General features: G+C 45.4%; 1 protein-coding gene across 7 annotated transcripts in view; it reads left to right on the forward strand.

The window, feature by feature from the left end:
• MGAT5 (alpha-1,6-mannosylglycoprotein 6-beta-N-acetylglucosaminyltransferase) overlaps positions 1-23,632 on the forward strand; it is a 450,048-nt gene that overhangs the window by 383,987 nt on the left and 42,429 nt on the right. For all 7 annotated transcript variants that reach the window (XM_023730183.1, XM_023730185.1, XM_023730187.1 and 4 more), the window contains one exon: positions 17,191-17,340. In XM_023730183.1, the coding sequence (XP_023585951.1) occupies positions 17,191-17,340 (150 nt within the window). The remainder of the gene's footprint in view (positions 1-17,190; positions 17,341-23,632) is intronic.

A 23,632-nucleotide genomic window follows, 5' to 3' on the forward strand; every position in this document is an offset into this window, starting at 1 on the left:
TTGGTCCCAACCACCTGGAGTAAAGGAGAATGAAGAACACCAAAGACACAAGGAAAGTATTAGCCCAAGAGACAGAAAGGGCCACATAAACCAGATACTTCATCAGCCTGAGACCAGAAGAACAAGATGGTGCCCAGCTACCACCAATGACCGCCCTGACAGGGAACATAACAGAGAGTCCCTGATGGAGCAGGAGAAAGGTGGGGTGCATAACTCAAATTCTCGTAAGAAAACCAGACTTAATGGTCTGACTGAGACTGGAGGAACCCCGGAAAGCGTGGCCCCTGGATTCTCTGTCAGCCCAGAACTAAAACAATTTCCGAGGCCAACTCTTCAGACAGGAATTGGACTGGACTGTGGGACATAAAGTGATAACTCGTGAGGAGTGTGCCTCTTAGCTCAAGTAGATACAAGAGACCAAAGGGGCAACTTCTTCGGGAGGTGAGATGGGAAGGCAGAGAGGGTTAGGAGCTGGTTGAATGGACATGGGGAATCAGGGGTGGAAAGGAAGAGTGTGCTATCGCAGTACGGGGAGAGCAATTAGAGTCACATAACAATGTATGTATAAATTTTTGTCTGGGAGACTAACTTGAAATGTAAACTTCATTTAAACTACAACAATAAAAAGAAAAAAAATAGTATTTAACATCATCGTCTCCAACTCCTTCCTATTATAAGGAAGCAGAATCTATTATAAGGAAGCCAGTGTTTTGAGCACTGGCTCTGTGTCAAGGACTCTACCAGGCACTGTTTATGTGACCCGCAGAACCCTTATGTAAATATCCTTGTTTTCAGAATCAACAGTAAGTCTTGCGAAGTTAGATGACTCCCCCAGAACTGGTCACTGGCAGAACTTGGACTGATTCATTCACTGAACAATCATTTTTATTTGGCACCTCCTACACGTGGTCTGGGGCATTTGTGGCTCAGTGGTAGAATTCTCCCCTTCTGTGTAGGAGACCCAGGTTTGACTCTCAGCCAATGCACCTCATGCCCAGCCATCACCCATTTGTCAGTGGAGGCTACTGTGTTGCTGTGATGCTGAACAGGTTTCAGCAGTTTCCAGACTAAGACAGGCTAGGGAGAAAGGCCTGGTGATCTACTTCCAAAAATCAGCCAGTGAAAAGCCATTGGATCACAACGGTCCACTCTGCAGCTGATTATGGAGATGACGCAGGACGGGGCAGTGTTTTGTTCTGTTGTGCATGGGGTCACCATGAGTTGGGGGCCAACTCGACAGCAGCTAACAACAGAAACACATGGGCCTGCAGAACTTAGACCATAGAATTTAGTATTCTTTTCACTGTTGTGATTTTGAATCTAGGCAGGTAAGTTTAAGTTAGAAGCTACAGACACGCAATTTAGAGAGTACCTCCGTTTTTTTGCAAGGCTTTTCTCAGTTGCAGAGTTAAAGGATGTCCAGGAGAGAGAAGACTTCCTTTTCAGAGTCCTGTAGGGTGCCCCTGCCTTGCTTCTCCACCCCCCCCCCACACACACACACACTCTCAACACTCACACATGCCCTTCTGCTTGGGTGGTATGCACCCCCCCATCCGCCCCTCCCCCAGACAGCTGTCACTGGACTGATGGAGCCTACTGTTGGTCACAGAGGGTTCTCTTTGTTCTTGGTGCTGACTCCTGCCTGAGCTGACTCTTGCTCTCCCCCTGTGGGTAAAGTCCAGAGTGTTCATTGCCCACTAGTGTGGGTCACAGCCCTGTGTGTGCCTAGGGTGGGGTTGTGTTGCCCCAGAAAGTTGGTAGTGCAGAAAGGCTGGGTAGCAGAGCCAGCATTTTTCATTCCTGCGACAGGCATGGCGCACTCCTCGGCCAGCCTCAAGAGCCAGGCCTGGCCTGCTCATGCGCTGTTCACAGGCAGAGACAAAGCACCCGCACCCGCCCGAATCATTAAGCACAGGCTGGTGGCGGTGACCCATGTCTGCCATCCATCCTGGGAGACGGGGTGTTTACTGCCGAAAGCCAAGTCTGGTAAAAGCCGCTAAGCATCAAGATCTTCAAGCAGTCGTCCATCTGTTTGAAGCAATGCTGTCTACCCTGAGCATCGTTATTTTAACAATGAGAGCTTCCTGGCACAGTAAAGTACGTTTTATACAAGCCTCAGTCATCCTCCTGTGCAAACTGCCACTGTGATTGGGAACGGCAGAGAGGGCACATTTTTGACCTGCCTGGGTCTGGCTGTTCTGGTCTCCCCAAAGAGGTGCTTTTTATTATTAATTAGGGTTCCAAAGAGAAGAACAGCTCTAAGCACTACTGTAGAATCATTTTATTAACTCCTTTACAGTTAAGCATTAAATGAAATGTTTTTAGTCCCAGACTATGTGTAGCTGTTTGTCCACAACACAGTGACCTGGTCTTGTGGGTGGGTTTTTTTTTTTTTTTTTTTTTTTTTTTCAGGATAATTCATAATCAAATTAATGGAGCCACCTCTCTCCACCTTCCCACCCCACCTGCTACTTTGAAAGTGTCCAGGGAGAAGCACATGCTTATTCAGTGCAGTGTGAACTCATGTCCTTGTTGCCTGGACTTTTGCATAGCACCAGTTGCCATCAAGTCGATTGTGACTCATGGTGACCTCAAGTGTGTCAGAGTAGAACTGTATCCCCATAGGATTTTTAGTATTGGAGTTCATAGGCTTAGAGGTTCGAGTCTACCCAGAGGTGCCTCAGAAGAAAGGCCTGGTGATCTACTGCCAAAAAATCAGCTGTTGAAAACTCAGTGGAGCATGGTTCGGCTCTGACCCACACGGGACCCCCATGAGTTAGAGTTAACTCAACAGCAACAGGTTTTTTACTGGTATGCTCCCTCTGACTTCTTTGGGCAGAACCCTTCCCAGATGGCCTTCCTTTGTGGTCCACACCTGTGCCAAGGGGAACTCAACCATCCGTTGCTTGGAGGAACTTTGGGAGCTCCAGCCGTTCCCAAAGCAGGCCCCATTCCTGACTCAGAGCATCTGCCCAGCCAGTCTGCAACCATAAGGCATGTCAGGGCGTGGGCCTGGCATTAGTCTGTGTGCCTCAGAAATTCCCTGAGATGCAAGTGTAGCTCTCCAGGTGGTTCCCTAGAGGCCAGTCTTTTACCTGGTTGACTGGCAAAGGGAAACAAGGCAACCGCTCTCCAAGGACGTCCTCCATCCTCCTCTCTACCAGCAAGTACCAGGCTAAGTCTGGCCACACCAGTTTCACATGCCTTTTGTACCCTTGCCCTGTAGGGGTGGGCTAGCCTCTCACTCTGGAGGCTACTTGGCACCTGTTGTTTTGCTCCCGGCCTTTGGAGCCTCAGTTTAATTGGAAGAAGCCCCGTGCTCACACCCTGTCTTAATTTCCCAGTGTTGACCGTAACACAAATAGAAATACCACAAGTGAGGTGATTTAAAGAACAGAGAGTTATTTTCTCACAGTTCTAGGGGCTAAAAGACCAAATCAGGGTCTGGGCTGTGTTGATTCTTTCTGTTGGTCTCTGTCCTAGTTTTGGTGTTGGCCCTTGATCCTTGGTGTTCCTTTGTTTGTAGACGGGTCCTCATATGGCATCTGTCTTCCCCTGTGTGTCTCTGTGTCCATTCTTTTAATAGCTCAGAAATGATTAGGCTTAAGATCCACCCTATACTGATACGACCCCAACTGACTGATTGATTACATTACATTAGATTGCATTATGGAAGATCATTACATTATCTTATGGAAGGTAATCTGCTGTACCCAAGGCCAACTGATTTAACCACATTTAACTACTCCATGACAGCAACTAGACTAGTATTTGGCCAGACAATTGGAAACCATAGCCTACCCAAGTCAACGTAAAATTAACCATCACACACTCTATTACACCCACCACAATGGTGAGTAAGCTACCCTTTACTGAGGCAGTGCCCAATCCTCAGGCTCTGAAATTCTTCTATGGAGCCCATCACAGGATGATTCTGGATACCAGCCAAGTCGCCTTTGCCTTTGAACAGCATCTGATTGTCAGCCCCTGGGCAAAGGCCCATCAGGATATCATCTCCCCCCTCTTTCATGGGAGGATGAGAATCTCAGGCCAAGTTCATTGCATCTACAATTCACTGACCCTTTGGAGGTTCTATAAAAATTACAACTTCAGTTTTGGACAGGCAGCCTCTTAGTCTGTCTAACCTTACATTGTGACAGCTTTCTTTGTCACATAACAGTCTGTTTTCTGTCATTACTGCCCAGATGGAGCTGATAACAGAAAGCTCATGAAGGAGTCTGTTGACACAGTGGGGTGCTGGTGGTCTGTTTTCAACTTTTCGGTCTATTTTCTAAGCACAGTGGCATAACCGGTAGGCTTTGTTGGTTTAGGGCTGCAGCAAGCAGAGTACATGAAGGGACATCATTATCCATAAATGACTGTATTTGCATCGGGGAAAAGAGAAACCAGCTTTACAGTTTAGAGACCTCCTGCCCTTCTCAGAGCAGAAAGGAGGCCATGTCAGAGGGTGTCTTGTTTTCATAAACTGACTGGCAGTTCCTAGGGTCCTTTTAGAGGCATTCGCTAAATGACAGAAGACTCTAGTGCTAAGTCAGAGGAAGACCGCAAAGTGCCGGGACATAGGAAAGCATACAGACTGGTTTGGAGTGCCTAGGTGGTGCAAAGAGTTAATGCACTCAGCTACTAACCAAAAGGTTGGAGGTTCAAGTATACCCAGAGGTTTCTCAGAAGAAAGGCTTGGTGATATACTTCCAAAAAATCAGCCATTGAAAACCCTATGGAATACAGGTCTACTCTGACACACATGAGGTCACCAGGAGTTGGAATCCACTTGACAACAACTGGTTACTAGTTAACACACCAGTTCAGACTTAAAGGTCTGGAGGGGGCATGGTCATTTGTTTAAGCTGGGCAGTGTGGAGGAGGTTCTAGCAATCTCAGGACTTACTTCTAGCTTGTCCTTATAATTTTGGGGGCAGAATTAGCACCACATTTTTTTTTTAAATAAGGGTACATGTTTAAATAGAGCTTTTACATACATTTTATTATTCTCAGTCCTAGCTCAACATTGCATGTTTAGTAGGTGTCTAGTAACTCAGTGAAGTGATGTTGTTGCCCTCTATTTACAGATGACGGTGACAATGGGGGTTCAGGGGTAGAATTAACACCTTCTATGCAGGAGACCTTGGATCGATTCCTGGCCAGTGCACCTCACGCATAAGTGGAAGCGTGTGTGTTGCTATGCTGCCAAACAGATTTCAGCAGAGCTTCTAGACTAAGACAGACTAGGATGAAAGGCCTGGCAATCTACTTCCAATAATCAGCCAGTGATTCAACCCGTGACCAATCATAGGGATAGCTCAGGACCTGGCAGCATTTCATTCTAACATCAACATTTATAGAGGAGGAATTTCCCACCAAGATTGCAAATACAGGGCTTGAGTGTTCTTTCCACAATATCCTTTAGCCTCAGAAATCTCCCAATTCTTCCTTTAGGCCAGAGACTACAATTTTCAGCTACCAGGGAGTGGAGCCTAGTAAGTAGAGTGCTTGCACCTGTTTCCCTGTCACTCACACTCCTACTCTTTGTCGTCTACCCCAGAACTCAAAGGTTCTTCACTCAGTCATACTTGAGTGAAGCCTAACACACAGCATTGTCCTAGATTAGTTGTAGTTTATACCAGATGAGGTCGATGGTAAGTAGAGGACCCAGTACAGCACAAAGAAGCAGATTCCTTTCTTTTTATTGCCTGTGGCCCATAGAGGGAGTTCAGGTCAGACTGTTGGAAAGAGATCAAGGTTCTCCTTTAAGCACCATCTTTTCTCCTAAAGAGGTTTAAGTGTTTGGGGGCACAAGGAGCACAGGCTTTGAAAGTCGTAGCTTCCAGGGATCTTCCAGAGCCTTAGAAGACCTGAGTGGGACACAGCAAAAACTCCCCCAAAACATATTGCCATTGAGTCGATTCCAACTCATAGCGACCCTATAGGACAGAGCAGAACTGCCCTGTAGGGTTTCCGAGGCTATAAATCTTTGTGGAAGCAGACTGCCACATCTTTCTCCCGCAGAGCTGCTGGTGCATTCAAGCTGACAGCCTTTCAGATAGCAGCCGAGCACTTAACCACTGCGTCACCAGGTCTCCTCTAAAAACTCCCCCGCCCTCTGCCTTAACCTTGGATGGTTACTTGAGATATAAGCTAAGGACTGTACAAGCTTTAAATTATTCTGTAATGTAAATTATTTCTGCTTCACTGCTGACTTTCACAGAGATTTGCATTTTAGAACTCACCTCTTATCTTACAGTAAAAGATTTTTCCATCCCTGTTCAATTTAAGGCTTCAGGAGCAGACAGGTGAAGTAGTTTCTTGCTTTCCTCCCTCCCTGCCTCTCTCTCTTCCTCCTTTTCTTCCTACCTTCTTTTTATCTCATAACTCCTAAGAGAGAAGCTTATACTGGTAGCTATGTTAAAAGGAAGATGAATCAATTCTAAAATACAGCTTTTAAGGTTTGCAACTCTGCTTTTATTTTATTTTTTATTAAAATATACCCTTAGGTGAAATCGTGGACATTAGCTCATTTGCGAGGAGCTGGTTTTATTGTCCAAGAACTGGGCTCCTGAACAGGGTGGGAAGATGTGCAGATCCTCAGAGGGTTGTGAAGGAGCCTAAGGCAAAGATTACAGTGTGGGTGCTTTATTGGGGAGGGGGGTGCAAACCCAGGGAGGTACAGGTGAAGGAAAAAGTGAAGTGAGGCAGGGAGAGGTGTAATATTATGTGATAAGAGTGTGTGTCCACGCTGGCTCCTGCTGCACAAGGAGCCCCACAGACTCACAGGTTGCTTAGCAGCGTTTTCACTGGGCACACTGGACTCCCTGGAAGGTTTGCAAGGAGGAACTGTACCTTGGCATAGTTCATGGAAGAGAGAACAGGATCGTTTATCTACACATCTCCCTCCCATTGCCTGTCTCCCATTGGCCATGACTCACCTCACAGAAAATGAATACCCTGAACTTCCGGAAAGCAGTCCCGCACACCCCTGTGTACGTTTCTTCCTGGTCTGACAGTGGAGGATAGTCGGCTTGTGTGGCCACTGACTGAGCAGGAGAAAGAACAGTCAGTCAGGAAAATCTGAGAAGACACGTAAGGTTTGTGTCATGATTCAGACAGGGAGCTTGGTTAGAGATTATGACAGTAGTTCAAGCAGGAGGTGGTGGATACCAGAGAGAATGGAGGCCTGTAGTAGAGAAAGGTTCACAAGATCTTCCTCAGTGGAGTTGACAAGTCCAACCTCAGCCTTTCAAAGAGCTGCAGTGGTGGTTCAGTGGTAGAATTTTTGCCTTCCATGTGGGAGACCTGGGTTTGATTCCCAGCCAGTACACCTCATGCACAGTCACCACCCTTCCGTCAGTGGAGGCTTATGTGTTGCTGTGATGCTGAACAGGTGTCAGCAGAGCTTGCAGACTAAGATGGACTAGGAGTAAAGGCCTGGTGATCTACTTCTGACAATCAGCCAGTGAAAACCCCATGGATCACAACAGTCTGATCTGCAACTGATCATCGGGATGGCTCAAGACCCGGCAGTGTTTTGTTCTATTGTGCATTGGGTCACCATGAGTCAGGAGCCAACTTAATGGCAGCTGATGACAACAGCAGCAGTAATTAGTAAGGGCTTTCGTGGCGGGTGTCAGGCAAGGCATAGTATACAGTCTTGTGTTTCTTAAAAAAAAAAAAAAAGATTTATTATTCATCATTAGTAAAATAATAAGCTTGTAACCCCTTGCCGTCAAGTCGATTCCAACTCACAGCAACTCTATAGGACAGAGTAGAACTGCCCCATAGGGTTTCCAAGGAGAAGCTGGTGGATGTGAACTGCTAATAATAGAACAATTTCTGCATTTAGATGGGGGCAGGTAGAAGCTACAAATTTTAAAAATGACTAGAAATTCATGGTGGTCAAAATAAAGACTTAGATCATAAGCATACTTGTCAGGACCCTTACTGTTGCACGTGGCAAGAGTACCACTTTACTAGCTCAGGCCACAGCAGGGACTGGTCAGCTCTTCGAGTCCGGGGGAGGGCAAAGGTGCTCCTGGTTCAGACATAACTGGAACCATGGACATGCATGCTCTCACATTTGGCGTTCTCTGTGTGAGGACTTCCTTTTCCTCTGGCAGGACCTGTGTTTGCATCAGGCTGACTCCTTGGTGCCCATTCAGCACCGCTGGGTGGGCTAAGGACTCCACTGGCTCAGCACTCACCATGTGCCCATCACTGGGCAGATAACTGTGGGCAGAGGTGCAGAATTGTTAAATAAAAAGTGATGATGATGATAAGCAGGTCGAAAAATGCCTGTGGATGAGGGCTGATGGTGTCCAGGAGAAGGGACGCACATGGCTGAAGTGGAAAGCGAGGGTGTTGCTGGGGAGACTTGCCCATAATATCCACCAACAGCTCAGGATACTGCCATTTGCCAAAGAACATTCCTGTGCCCCCAGTTCATCCCAGCTAGAAAAGAAATTAGGGAAAGAGCTGCTGATTCTCCAGTTCTGCATTCTCCTCTCCTCTGCTGCGGACTCTCTCATGCACGTTGCTGTAGATTGAACTGTTTTCCTAAGGTGCTCTGTTCGAGCTCTAAATATCTTACTACCAGTTCTGCAGGTGTCCCTGCTTCCAGCTGCAGTCCTAACCAGGCACTGCAAACATTGCTTGTTACTCTAGCATAGGCTGTGTTCCTTTTCCTTAGCACCTTCTTCACTCCATAAGTGGATTTAGGTAGATTTCAGTTTTAATCAGTTTGATTGGTTGTTTTTAACGGGAATTTAAATTGAGCTAGAGATGGAAAGCATGATGGGGCTGCAGGTGTCTCAGCCGGGACCGTTTGGAAACATGTCCCTCGGCCTCAGACAGGGTGGTGGCCTGCTGTGTTGTGGTGCTTGGTGGAAGGCCGCTTTGGCTCCATCCCAAGAAATTTGTAGGTGATAGCGTTTTTGAGATAGCAGTGCGGTGGTTAAGAGTTCAGGCTGCTAACCAAAAGGTCAGCAGTTTGACTCCACCAGTTACTCCTTGGAAACCTATGGAGCAGTTCTACTCTGTCCTGTAGGGTCTCTATGAGTCGCAATCAACTCGACAACAGGTTTTAGTCTCTTAAGTCAGAGAGGGAAAGCTTTCTACGGAGTGGTCTTGTTTTGGTTCTTGGATCAATGGGACACCTGGTCCCATGGGGTCCCCTTCACTTCAGGTTTGGATGACCAAAAGAAGGGAATGGCGGAATGCTGGAAAATGTCTTCACCCCTGCATGCTTCTCCTCACTTGAGGCCTTTCTGTGGGCTGGGGAAAGGCAAGGAGGGACCTGCTTAATGTAAAAAAACGGAGTGCCCTGTTTCTCAAACACAAAAGATGATCATGTACAGTCAGACAGAAGGGGCTCCTATAAATCCTTTGGTGGCGAGGAGTGCAGCTCTCCTGCCAGCTTCTTCGGGCTGTGTGAGAGCAACTCTATCGGCAGAGAGGGAGACCCTGACAGTTGTAGGGCTCGTGGTCATGTGCCTCTGCGACAAGGAATAAGGCAAGCTCAGGGTGCTGAGGGCTTGGGGAAGTGGGGCCCTCATGCAGCCTGAGGAAGGAAGGCGGACACTAGCTGAGCTGAAACTTAAAACGATGAAAGGGAGCCAGCCAACAAAAGAGAAGGGAAGAATGTTCCAGGTAGAGGGGACAGCGTGTGTAAATGTGTGAAGTCCCATTGGGAAACTGGTAGTGGTTCAGTACGACTAGAACATTGAGAGGGTTGGTAGGGCATGCCTTTGCTGAGTGATAGACAGGGCTGGAGAGGACAGCAGGGCACAGGCCTTTGAGGTCTCCTGGCCCAGGGTGCCAGGCTGGGTTTGCAGAAGCAGCATCAGTGCCGTGGTAAAAGCCACAGACTCTGGAGCCAGGCCACGGGTGTGTTAATCTCAGCTCTGCTGTTTCTCTTGCGTGAGCAAATCACTGCACCTCGAAGTGCATCGACTTTCTTACCTGTTATGAATTGAATTAAACCCAAAAAGCAAACCCTTTGTCATCAAGTCGATTCCAACTCGTGGCGACCCTGTAGGACAGAGTAGAACTGCCCTATAGGGTTTCCAGGGAGCGGCTGGTGGATTCACACTGCCAACCTTTTGATTAGCAGCTGAACTCTTAACCACTGTGCCACCAGGGCTCCATGAATTGAATTGCGTCCCCCAAAAAGATAATGTTGGAGTCTTAACCCCTGGTACCTGTGAGTATGACCCTTGTTTGGAAATAGGGTCTTCGAAAAGATGTTATCAGTTAGTTATGTGTTATTAGTTATGTGCAAAAACGTGCTTGGCTGCTGACCAAAAGGTTGGAGGTTTGCAGTCCACCCAGAGGAGCCTTAGAAGAAAGACTTGGAGATCTACTTCTGAAAAATCAGCCATTGAAAACCCTACAGAGCACAGTTCTACACTAACAGTCAGAGTCACTACGAGTTGGAGTCGACTCAGTAGCAACTGATTTTATACCAGAGTAGGGTGGGTCTTTATTCCATCCAAGGGCTGTCTTTATAAAAGAGAACAGATACAGAGAGAGAAAAAAAGAAAGGACACCATGTGATGTGCAGTGTAGGTCAAGAACCACCAGAAATCAGGAGAGAGGCAGGGAACAGATTCTCTTTCAAAGCCTCAGAAGGCATCAATGCAGCAAGCAGCCTGATCTGAGACTGCCTCCAGAACTGTGAGACAATACATTTCTGTTCTTATAAACCACCCAGTTTATGGGATTTTGTTACGGCAGCCCGAGGAAACCAGTGCACCTGTGAAATATGGATGACAATACCTACTTCATCAGGTTGCTAGAGGATTTAAATGAGTCCATGCGTGTAAAGCACTTTAAAAACCCTTTCATGCACAAATTGTTTTATGTTTGTAATTTTTTGGTGTTGTAATGTTTTTCCACTAAGGGAATGCATGCTGAATCGCTGCATGTTGGTAATCTTTTGTTATGTAATATGGTTTTTTAATTAATATTATGTGGTACCCACATATACCAGTAAACTCTGGAGACAAGATAGGTGGAATGAGGCAGGGAAAAAATTGTTTTTTCTTATAAAGTTTTTTTTGAGGGGAACTTTGGAAAATATGGATAACACATAAAGGCAGCCTACATCATTGCATAACTGCCCTTACAACTGATTGGCTAGTCACATCAGATCACATCATGGAGGATGACCACATCATTGCATAGCTGCCAAACTACACTGTTACATAAATGCCAAAGTACATCATTACGTAACTGCCAAACCACTATGAATCATGCCCAGCAAAGTGGACACACAACCTGGACCATCACAGCAGGAGAATACAAATACCGTCCCTCCAAACCAGCGTGAGAATACTCAAGGGGAGACATTGCCTAACTCCAGCCTCCTGTAAAACTGAAGCCCTAAAAGGAAGTGCTGTCATGGGAATATTACCACTGCAATAAATTACCTCGTACTGCAAAATAAGTACTTACAGCTCAGAAACCTGAAGATAGGTCCTTGACGATTGCACGAAAATACATGCAGTGCATCAAGGAAACTACAATGTGTGCTTACACTGTATTTCTCCTAAAAATAAGTTTTCACATGAATATTAACTAATCCCAAAAACCACACCTACCCAATAATACAAAGAAAACTGTAAATATCCTTACAAGGCTTATCCCATTGTTCAGAATTCCAAACAGCCAAAAAATGTAACTGGTACTTATTTGTGCTAGCGTACATGAGGTACATCAAGGATGTGGGTTTACAGTGTATTTTGCCTGAAAATAACTTACACTTTTGAATATTACCTAATGCGGAAACCACACCCTCCCAGTAACACAAAGAAAATAGCAAATGTACCATCATCCCTTGATATGCACAGGGGATTAGTTCCAGGACCCCCATGGATACCAAAATCCGTAGATACTCAATTCACTTCTATAAAGTGGCATAGTATTTGCATATAACCTAGGCATATCCTCCCATATACTTTAAATCATCTCTAGATTACTGATAATACCTAATACAATGTAAATGCTATGTAAATAGTTGTTAATGCCTACACTTAACACTTAATGCTTTCTCAGTCTTTGCGAGTGCTAGAGAGAGGCTGAGGACTATGAAATGGCCGAAGGAAGGCTACAGCAGGGTATGCCTTCACATCACTTCATTCACGTGGATTCAGCGTAGTGCTCGGTGTGTGGAAAATTAAAGTTTTGCTTTTGGGAACTTTTTTTTCTTTTCCAAATATTTTTGATCTGAACTTGCGATGCGGAGCCTGTAGATACGGAGGGCCAAGTGTATTTACAAGCTTTATCTTGCTGTACAGAGGCAAAAAGAGACAAAAGTCATTCACAGTCACTCCTCCCGCCTGCAGCACCTGCTGCAGTAACCTCCCAGCACAACAGCATGGTGCCAGTGAACTTCCTTCCAGTTTATGCAATTACAGAAGTCCTGCCCCAACACCAGAACGTATTAAAAAATGTTACAAAAGCATACCTATAAACCCCAGACGGGGAAAATGTGAGTGGTACTGATACATACCAGTATACATAAAAGGGCTTAACAGTGCCGGGCTCTGAGTAAATAGTACTGGTTGGAGGTGGTGGTGGTTTTATTGTTTTATTCCTGAGTAGGTGATGGTTCACCAGTCAGTGGTCAGTGACTTCATCAAAGTTGCAATCCAGAAAGATCCCTGGCACCTTTGAGGAGGGTGAATCGAGATACTGGACGAGGGTCAGGGAGACATATTCAGAGGCTGATTATAGTAATCCTGGTGCAGTCCAGGTGAGCTAGGAGTAGGGCCTGGGGAGGAGGAGACAACATCTGATATTATAGAGGCAGAGTCAACAGGACTTTGTGACTAATTTGGTGTGTGTGTGTGCCCATGTGTGTGAATGTATGTGTTTGCAAGTGTGTATGTGTGTCTGTATTTGTGTGTGTATGTGTGTGTATTTGTAATTATGTGTGTACATGTGTGCATGCATATATGTGTAAGTATGTTTATGTGTGTGAATGTACATGTGTGCATTGGGGTGGGGAGATGACAAGTATGAAGTTAAAGGAGGGCACCGAGGATTCTGGCTCAAGTACCTGAGTGGGAGATTAACTGCAGCTACAGATCAGGAGCATATGAGGGGTCTGGGGAAGTAAGATGATGACCTATTGAGTTGGAAGTGCCGGCAGGACACTCAGGTGGAAGGTTCAGGAGGCATTTGAATATTTGGACCTAAATTCAGGAAACAAGTGTGAACTAGAGACACCTTTGCATTTCTCTAGCATCTAGTGAGAGTGAAAGCATTGGGATTGCAGGAGACTCAGTACAAGTAGCTCCTCCCGTCCACCACTACCTGGAATTAGTAGCTTGGCTCACCTCCCTGGATTTCTACAGAACTGACAAGTGACAATAAGAGAGCTGGGGTGGAATCATATAATGGTCACATCAGCTTCAAAGGTTAGAGTTAAACTTGAGACTTTTTTTTCCTCATAACTTTTTGTGATTTTCTCATTTGTGAAATTACATCTGTTCTCTCTGAAGGTAATTTACCATGCCTTAATATTAAGAAGTTCATAGAGTTTATTAGCCTTCACATATACTTCTTCATATTTGCCCAAACTTGCCCCCTTGTTGTACTTCAAGGAGCTCCAACCTTTTCTGGCATTTGATGACAATACATCTGTACCCTCTTATTTTCTTCCCAGTCAGCTGGTCTGCCAGATCCTAATTCTGAGTCTCTCTTCAGTGAGTATTCTTCTCCAGGGCAGGTGCCAGGTGAACTAAGGCCAGTCAAGGAGCCTTCGGACTGTCTTCACGGGGTAATGTCTCCTTCTGCATAAAGGACAAAGGCATCACCCCACCCACCCACCCAAATCCCTGCTGAAAGAGCAACCAGATCTCCTTGGATATGACAGGAATCCACCTAGAGTAGCTCAAGTAAATGCATGGGGTGGGATCGGGAAGAATTTTGACAGCTGCTGTTATGCTGTTGCTGGTGCGTTAACTGGTGTCCATTCGGCCCCCAATTCATGGTGACCCCATGCGTGGTGGAAGGAAACTCTGCCCAGTCCTGCACCATACCCATAGTGGATTGTGCATCAGACCATTGTGATCCGTAGGGTTCTCACTGCTGATTATCAGAAGTACATTGTCAGGCCTTTCTTTCTAGTTCATCTTAGTCTGGAAGCTCTGCAGAAACCTGTTCAGAATTATAGCAACACACAAACTTCCACTTGACAGACAGGTGGTGGCTGAGCATGAGATACATTAGCCAGGACTCAAACCCAGGTCTTCCGCATGGGAGGTGAAAATTTTACCACTGAACCACAACTGCCCTCATGTTGTTATTACTGAGGATCTTGAAAGACCTGGGGAATCTAGGGAATGGCTGTGGATGGGGTGGGAGCCAGATACAGCTCTGAGCCCTGTTTTCTCTCTTTTACCTTTTCTCACTCTTTCTTCTCTCGCTGTTGCTCGCTCTCCTTCTATCTCTTCATCTCTCGTGTTCACAGAGCTGATGTTTCTGTCTTGGTCTCTTTCTGGGTCCCTCTTACTACCAAGTGTCTGTCTACCCTTTTTCTTCCTTTTTTCAGCTCTTACCTGGTTCTCTTCCCACCCCTACCCCACAAAACTGGCAACTGGCTTCCTGAGAACTTGTAATTTGGCCCAAGATGCCCAAACACCAGCGCTGAATGACCTTTTTGCCCTAAAGCCCACAGCCACCTGGAAGTGATCTTTTTGAGCACAGACTCGGAGTTCCCAAAGAGAATCTGATGGGCTCAGCTCATTCCCCTGAGCCCAGCCAGCCAGTCGTAGGCTGCTAGCCAGCCTATACTGGGTCTCGTGTCAGACACACACCTGGCTGGTCGGCTGTGGCAAGGGTGGGGGGATGTGTTACAGAGCCCCCTTTCCTACTTACCAGGGGCTGTGGGTGGGTTTAGAGTTCCTGAGAGAGGGTAAGGGAGCAGGACTTACCAGTGACATCTAACACAAGAACTAATCATAGGCCAAAAAAACCCCAACCCATTGCCATCAAGTTGATTCTGACTCATGGTGACCCCGTGTGTTACAGAGTAGCACTGTGCTCTACTGGGTTTTCTTGGCTGTAATCTTTACGGAAACAGATCCCCCGGACCTTTCTTCCACAGTGCCTCTGGGTAGGTTCAAACTGCCATCCTTCAGGTTAGTAGTCAGGTGCAAAGTGTTTGCACCACTCAGGGCTCTGCAAATGAATTTACACCCGGTTGTTGTTGGTAGGTGCCGTCTCATTGATTTGGACTCATGGTGACCCCATGTGACAGAGTGGAACTGCCCCATAGGATTTTCTAGGCTGTAATCTTTATGGAAGCACATCACCCAGTAGGTGATCCTAAATTTAGCTCAAGCTACAAATGGAAGTCATGGCTTTTAAACTGTCTAGTCACCTCTGTACTAATTCAAGGGTATACATCTCTGAAATAATGAATTTTGCATCTCACAGCCACACAAAACATGGCATGAAATTAAACTTTCAGTCCAAGTGTTCATTTTATTCATCTTTCAGGGTGCAGAGATGGATTTGATTCTGAACAAAGTCATCCTGATGGAGAACGTGGACGCTGCAGTTTTTCCACTCATGAAGACTTTTTATGCATAATTTTGAAATGACCATTTTTTCCTATCCCCAAAGTTGGGAGTCATGTAACATTCTCCACTGGTGCAATGAATTGCAGGGGGCAGGTCATGACCAGGACTTCTGACACCGAGGAACTGGCCCACCTGTCAGTCATTCCACGCCCCCGGAGAAGTGCTGCTCCCCTTCTCCTCCCGGGCCTCCCCTTCCTCTTCCGTACTCCGTGGCTGCTGAGTCTGCATCTCCTGTATCCCTGTGGGCTTAAGTCACAAAACCAGCTATTATTAGATTTGCCCGGAGTGTCTGCAAACAGGCTTCGAATGGGAAAACCAAGTCCCGCTTTTATACAACTGGAAAACATTACAAAACTTGGATCTTTCAAACTTAAAAACACAGACAAAAACACACAGAATCCAGCTTGTGCAACTTAGTCATAGTCACTAGGAGATGTGAAGTGTTTCAGGGAGAAAGTGAGTTTTTTTTTGGTTTGTTTGGTTTGTTTTTTAATAATATTTTATTGTGTTTTAGGTGACTGTTTCCACAGCAAATTAGCTTCCCCGGGTCACTATGAATTGCAGTCCACTCCACGGCAATGGGTTTTTGGTTAACAATTTTTATACAAATTGTTTTGTGCCATTGGTTACAATTTTTACAGTGTATCAGCAGTTTCATTGGGTACAGTTTTTATAATGTGTCAGCATTCTCATTGGTTGTAATTTTTACAACATGTCTGCATTCTCATTGGTTATGATTTTTACGATGTGTCAGCATTCTCATGATTTCCTTTCTGTTTGTTCTGTTTCCATTGATCTAGCTTCCCTTCCCCTCCTTGCCTTCTCATGTTTGCTTTTGAGTAAATGTTGCCCGTTTCCCACAGTTGGTTTTGACAGAGAAAACATGCCTCAAAATCCAGGGCCTACAAATACAGAAAAAGAGGTTTGATTTGGTTTTTAATGAAAAGTAGCACTACTCTTGATGGTTTCCATGCTAATCAAATTTTACACTTTATCTTTTCTCACTTTTGTCTACCTAGATAGTCTCATTATCTCTCCAGCTGCCAAGTTAGTCAATATATATTGTGGGAAACTCTCATCTCCCCATGATCTGAATTAGGTGGTGTCCAGTTCTGACAACATGAGTTAATCATCACTAGAAATATTGGCAAGAGCTGGGGATGTTTGTATTCCTTGGGGACAGTTTAGCATCTCCGAATAAATATTCTAGTCCAACCGACTGCCTTCTCTGGGCTTTCCTTTCCCAAACTTCCTCCCACATAAGGAAGATGAGCCAAAAACAGTGTATTGGGTCCCTGGTAATTACAAAGCGAGGATGATACTTCCAAACAGTTGGCTGTAAGCTGTCATTGGTATTCAGTAATACTTTGCTATATAATGTGTTTCTTCTTGCAAGGTTGTAGACCAGCAATATGACTGTTTCTACCCTCATAATCAGCCAGATCGTTTTTTTTAAAGGATTTCAGGAGCTGGATTGCTGTCTTCATGGCCTCCAGCTCTTAGGACAGGTTTTGTCCTTATGAGACAGCAGGTTGTTACGTGAATGAAAGGAAACGAGAAATGCCTTCTCCTTCTATCCCCTCTTTAGAATAAGAAGATCTACTTGGACATTATTCACACATATATGGAAGTACATGCAACAGTCTACGGCTCTAGCACCAAGAATATTCCCAGTTACGTGAAAAATCATGGTATCCTCAGTGGCCGGGACCTGCAATTTCTTCTCCGAGAAACCAAGGTAAAATTGTAGTCATTTTCTGAAAATTCACCAGTGATCTTATTTAGAGACTTGTTTCCATTTGGTGTCAGGATGAGGATCAGAATCTTCTTGCTTCCTTTTCGATGCTGCAGTATCTCTTTAGGTCATTTCTGGGAGGTGGTTTTCTAGACCAGCTATAGGCTGAAAGTTAGTGAATTGTGGAAGGAGGTGCCTACAGTTTTGTTCACTTATTTGGTCAAAAAATTTTATTGAGGAATTACTCTGTTCCAGGGATCAAGCAAGGGGCTGGGGAGGCCCACACAGGAAAGATAAGGTCCCACCCTAGAGAGACAGACCTTCTGATAGAGAAGCAGCTTACACAGTAAGCTGAGGGTGCTTAACTTACCCCCACCACCGCTGTTCAAGAAATTGGTCCCCCTACCAGCTTTTCCTCACACCTCCTCATTCAACAAGTATGTTAGACATGGAATAACTTCAGATGAGGAAAAAATCAATGTGGATCAGGAAGCAGGAAAAGCATCATGAAAGATGCAAGAGATGAAGGATAAGGGGGAGGTGGATGCACTTGGCATTCGAGACAGACAGAAGTTAGAGTCAGGTGGCGGAGTTGGGGATGGCAATTAAGGAGGGAGCTAGAAACCAAGCCAGCTATTCTAAATGTTGGAAAAATAGTGGAAGATAAAATTTGATCAGGGAATGAGGGTCTGATTGTCAAAGACACAGGCAGAGTCTAGACCATGTGGAGTAGGTAGCTGGTGGAGCCACTGGAGAGTTGAGAAGTATTTTGCAGAGAAGTGTTGTGATGAGCGTGGTGCTTTGGGTGGAGAAGTTCACCCAGTGTCCAGCCTGGTTAATGCTCTGTGTTCTTTCTGTAATTCTGTTCTGTTGTTGCTAGTTGCTGTCAAGTCAGATCCGGCTCATGGACCCCATGTGTGCAGTGTAGAACTGCTCCATAGGGTTTTCAAGGCTCTGACCTTTCAGAAGCGGATCACCAGGCCTGTCTTCCGAGATGTTTCTGGGTGGGTTTGAACCGCCAGTCTTTCAGCTAGTAGTTGAGTGTTTAACAGTTCGTGCCACCCGAGCACTCCAGTTCTACTCTAGAAATACTAAGTGAAGTTAGAGGACTTGCCAATAGGCGCGAGTTTGGCCTTAAAGGGTTGGCTGGCGCTTTAATGTCTTAGACAAGCTCTTTCAGGCTTATTAATAAAATCTTGTATTTGAATTTAACAAATACTAACTGAGCAGCTTCTATGTGCCAGGCTTTGTGCAAGGGATACAAGAGTGAATGAGACAGACAGGATCCTCACCTTACATTTTCTGAAACATAGGGAAGCTTATTATCAGTAGTGAATTTTTCAACTCCAGCCCCTACCTGACTTTGTTTTTATTTTCAAGGTAGGGAAGAGAGGCTCACTGGGTATACTGTATGGCATACTGGTGATTTCTAATCGTTGTGTGACACATGGTTTTTAGAAAGTGTATTCCCATATGCTGTCTCATCTGATTCTCACAACAGACTTAAGAGGCAGGCAGGGAAGGTATTATTGTTAACTTTATTTTATAGCTGAGGAAAGAATCTGCAGAGTTTGATTTGCCCACAGTTATAGGGATCAAGTAAGCCTTGGAGCTGGCCCCAACTCCCAGTTTGTTTGTTTTATTGCAAATCACAAGATCTGCTAAGTCGTCAGCATACTACCAGTTGCTATCGAGTTGATTCCAACTTATGGCAACCCCATGGGTGTCAGAGTAGAACTGTGCTCCATTGGGTTTCCAGAGGCTGATTTTTTGCAAGTAGATCAAGAGGTCTTTCTTCCGAAGCACCTCTGGGTAGACTTGAACCACCAACCTTTTGGTTAGCAGCCAAAAGCATTAACCATGCACCCCCCAGGGTCTCCTGTCCTCAGCAGACCATCCTCATAAAGAAAGCCCAACTTCAAGAACACTTAATGGACACCCACCAGCCAAATGAATATACAGTCCTTCCTGCCTCAATTTCTCCACCCATAAATGCATTCAGTCATTTCTAGATCCAAGTCGTTTGCATGATGGGGTGACTAGAATAGTTGACAAAGTTGTTAGCAGCTTGGCCAGAGACCTTGTTTATTTTAATTAAGATTTTATTTCCTTGGAAGTTTTTGTGTAGTCTGGTAACTGTGTGTGGTGATCTGGAGGGAAGGGTTCCTACCCTTTGCTTCCCATTCACCTTCTGTCTCAGGTGGATATTTTCGTCGTCAGAATGTCGAGGCTCTTTTGTGGAAATGCTATCTTTGCCGTTTGCCTCGTTTTACTTTTCCCTACGTACGATTGTGGGAACAGCTCAAGCTCCTTTAAAATAACATTTAGCAGAGCTGTTTTTCAGCAGCATGTCATTACTGTCTCACACACTTCTATTAACCTAACCTCGTGGATGTCTTACTCAGCCTTGTAAATTTTAAAAGAACACTTGCTCCCTACCATCCACTTACTCTGTCAGAGAATGGGAAATAGGCCAGACTGAGAGCCCTGATGTCCAGGGGAGGACAGAGGAGAGGCCCAGGTAGCTCAAGCCATGATGTCAAGGATTGCCCTAAACTCAGGATCACGGTCGAATTCTGGATGTGAGGGGCATGGCATCCATCCTTGAAAAACCTGTGCATTCAGCAGGTGTCACTGATCCCATTATATGTTGCATGTTCATCTGACTAGACTATATGAAAATACTCAGAGTGGAATTATGGCTAAAACAATTGGCAAATATGATGAAAACGAGGCAGTGTATCGCCAAGTCACCCTTTCTGCCCAGAACACAGCAGCAGGCCCTGAAACGAATGAATCTTGGGCTTTGAAATAATGACGCTAAAGACCAGTCAGTCTTTACATTTATAACTCTTTCTGCCTCTAGCTCCATCCTCTATGTCTCAGAGCACTTTAAAAGCAATTTATTCCACCCCATGTTGAAAGTGGAGAGCTGGAGGTGCAGAGAAGCAAATGTCTGCAGAACAAATGAGAGTCTCAGGCTCATTATTTGAGAGACAAGCAAGTCTCTCCCTCCTCAAGAGGTTCAGAGACATATAGAATTGATTGATGCTTAATCAGCTTCTGACTCATTATTTTTCTTTATAAGCCATCTTTGCATCTCTGCACGAAGCCCAGGAAAGTCTCTGCTCAGCAGAATTTTGTCCTGGCATGCCATTAGGGGCCCAGGCGTCATTAGCCAACTCGTGCTGCAGGGAGCTGTGAAGACAAGAGGAATTCAGTGTAATGAAAATCGGGAGTGAAAGAGCTGGGGAGTTGTCAAATCTAAAAGACCCCTCTAATAAGAATATGAATTTGAGTGAATTAAGTATTTATCAGAGGCCCACAGACAAGTCATTCTGTCCAGCAAACTCTAGGTGTGCAGTTTAACCCTTTGGTGACCCAGTTATTTGCTGCTTTGAATTTTTTGTTGATACCATGTGTTTTCATTAAGGGAAGCAGCATGCTGAATCATTGAGTGTGTCTGGATTTTTTGTAGGTATCGTGGATTTTTTTTCTTGCCCCCTCCCACAAGCATACCCAAAGTGTTTAGTGGTACATATGAAGTACCAATAATTATACCCCAGAGTCCCCACTGGGGCTATTGGTACATACGTATAACAAAAATTTTCAAAATTTCTATTTTTCCTACCAAAAATTCAGATACCTCATACAATACCCTGTAAAAACAGTAATTTGCAGCACATGCCCATTTGTTCAGTTTCCACCAGTCATAAAGGCCCCTGCCTTGTGGCAGCACACACTGTCAATGGTACAGCAGCTTCCCAGCAAACCCCAGAAGCCGAAAAAGTTCACGGTCACTATATATACCACTGGGCACGAAAGGGTTATTAAGGCAGCAAATGGGGACTCACTAGGGTGGCACATTTTTATTTGTGATAAATCCCTGTCTCCTTTAAGATGTTTTCTTTCTCCATCTTCCAGATTTTCACCTCTTCATGTCCACCTTCCCAGTCTCTCCATGGGAAGCTTAGTATTCCGTAGTAGATACTGGTAAGGCATCTGCATCCTACACCAGGATGGAGAAACATCATGAGTGGACCAGGGTGATTTGTGAGCCAGAACAGTTACCTCCCTTTCTGTGTAGAAGTCAAGAACAGATTCTGGCTGCAGCAGATCAGGGGAAGAGGCGCTGCTCATACTTTTGCTGCACACCTCCCCTCCCCCAGCCTCTGCTCATTCCCTTGCAAGACTTGGGTGATCATGGCGACCCTGCCACGTCCACACATCAGGTTACCTGTGGGAACTCACCTAGAAGCCAAGACAGGTTGGCAGATACACAGTATGTGCAGCCCATATCCTATCCCATCCCATCTTCATCCCTGACCCCCAATCTACCATGGCTCTTCCCACTGACCTTGCCTGGGGTTGCATAACCTTTCTCAGAAACCCACGGCTTGAGGCAGCTACCAAGAAACCCTGGTGGTGCAGTGGTGAAAGCACTCAGCAGCTAACTGAAAGGTCGACAGTTCAAACCCACCAGCCGCAACATGGGAGAAAGATATGGCAGTCAGTTTCCATAAAGATTTATGGAACCAGTAGAAACCTATAGTTTGGTTCTACTTTGTCCTACAGAGTTGCTATGAGTTGGAATCAACTCAATGGCAGTGGGTTTGGGTTTGGGTTTGGGTTTGGGTTTTGGAGGGAGCTACCACCAATAGAATCAGACCCTCAGACAGCTCCGTGAGAGGAGAGGGACTTGTAGAAGGCATTCAGATAATCATACAAAGAAGGAAGAAATGAGTGCAAGATGAAACCCAGTGGGCAGCTAGGATTTTAGGCCAGACATTTAGAAACGATTTCTTCCAATTCTCATGAATCATACGCCTAGATCGGCAAGATCTCCCCGCAAGGGACCCTTCCCTTCTGATATCCCATGCCCACCTCTCCATGGTGCCTCCCACATCCTGGGCCCTGTGAGTGATAGCTCAAGAGCGTACGTACTTACGTGGAGCAGTCCACCTTCCATTACAGTTTAGATATCAGTTCCCATTGGCCGTCAGCTAACCATCTCAACAAGTTTCTGCCTAGTGACCAGTACAGTAAGTCATTCCCATTCCATCTAGATGGAAAAAATTGCACACACATACACATATGTTCCTCCCCCCTCCCCCACCCGTATATGTATATACAGTGAAGAACGTACAGAGATATGATTTGGTAACCTCTCAGACTGCAGAAGCACATGTCACACCCAAATATACACCAAAACGTTCAACCTGTCCTCACAGACACACCTGATTGCTGGATTCTTTTACCCAGCCATCAAGCATGTATTAATCACTGAAGGTCTTCCAGGTCTTATTCTAGACATTGTGGACACAGGGGTGACTGAGACAGTTTTGTCCACAAGGTGGGATAGAGGGGGCTGACAGGTCGACAGGTGATTACAACAATGTGAAAGGTAAACAGGTTTTTAAAAAAAAAATTTGCCGTCGAGTCTACTCTGACGCATGGCAACTCCATATGTGTCAGAGTAGAACTGTGCTCCATAGGGTTTTCAATGGCTGGTATTTCAGAAATAGATTGCTAGGCCTTTCTGCCGAAGTGTCTCTGGGCGGACTGAAACCTGTAACGTTTTGGTTAGCAGCCAAACACGTTAACCATTAAAAATAATGATATCCACAGTAAAACCTCACCATAATGCTGTAAGTGGAGTCAGAAAATTACATTGTGTAAAATGTTGCATTGCAAATTATGTAGTTAATGAAATAGCCGGGATGAGCCTGCTGTGGAGGACAGGAGCTGATTGTCAGTCTCGATTTAACACAGTTGATGCATTTGTGTTGTTGTACACATTACCATGAAAATGACAGCCACTTTCTGGAGCCCCGGTGGCACAGTGGTTAAGAGTTCGGCTGCTAACCAAAAGGTCAGCAGTTTGAATCCACCAGCCGCTCCTTGGAAACCCTATGGGGCAGTTCTTCTCTATCCTATAAGGTCACTAGGAGTCAGAATCAACTCGACAGCAACAGATTTGGTTTTTTGGTACCATGTGCTAGGTCGTGCTAACCCCTGTCTGTGGGTTGTTTCTTAATCACAAAAGTCCTGTGAGCTTGGTACCATTATAACCCCATTTTAATGACCTGGAGGCTGAGACTTAGGCAGTGGGTAAGTTGCCTCACTGCTGGGAGGGAGTCGTGGCATAAGCTTGGTTTGGAATCTGGGTGAGAGACAGGTGACCAGAAATGGCTGTTCCAAGAATGTGATGCTCAAGCTGAATTTTACTGGGGAAGGTTTTGTGCTGGCACAGCTGTAGCTATTCAGCACTTCCAGTTTTAAATGTATCCAAATT

Source organism: Trichechus manatus, unplaced genomic scaffold (genome assembly GCF_000243295.1).
Source record: "Trichechus manatus latirostris isolate Lorelei unplaced genomic scaffold, TriManLat1.0 scaffold00033, whole genome shotgun sequence".
Taxonomy (NCBI): domain Eukaryota; kingdom Metazoa; phylum Chordata; class Mammalia; order Sirenia; family Trichechidae; genus Trichechus; species Trichechus manatus.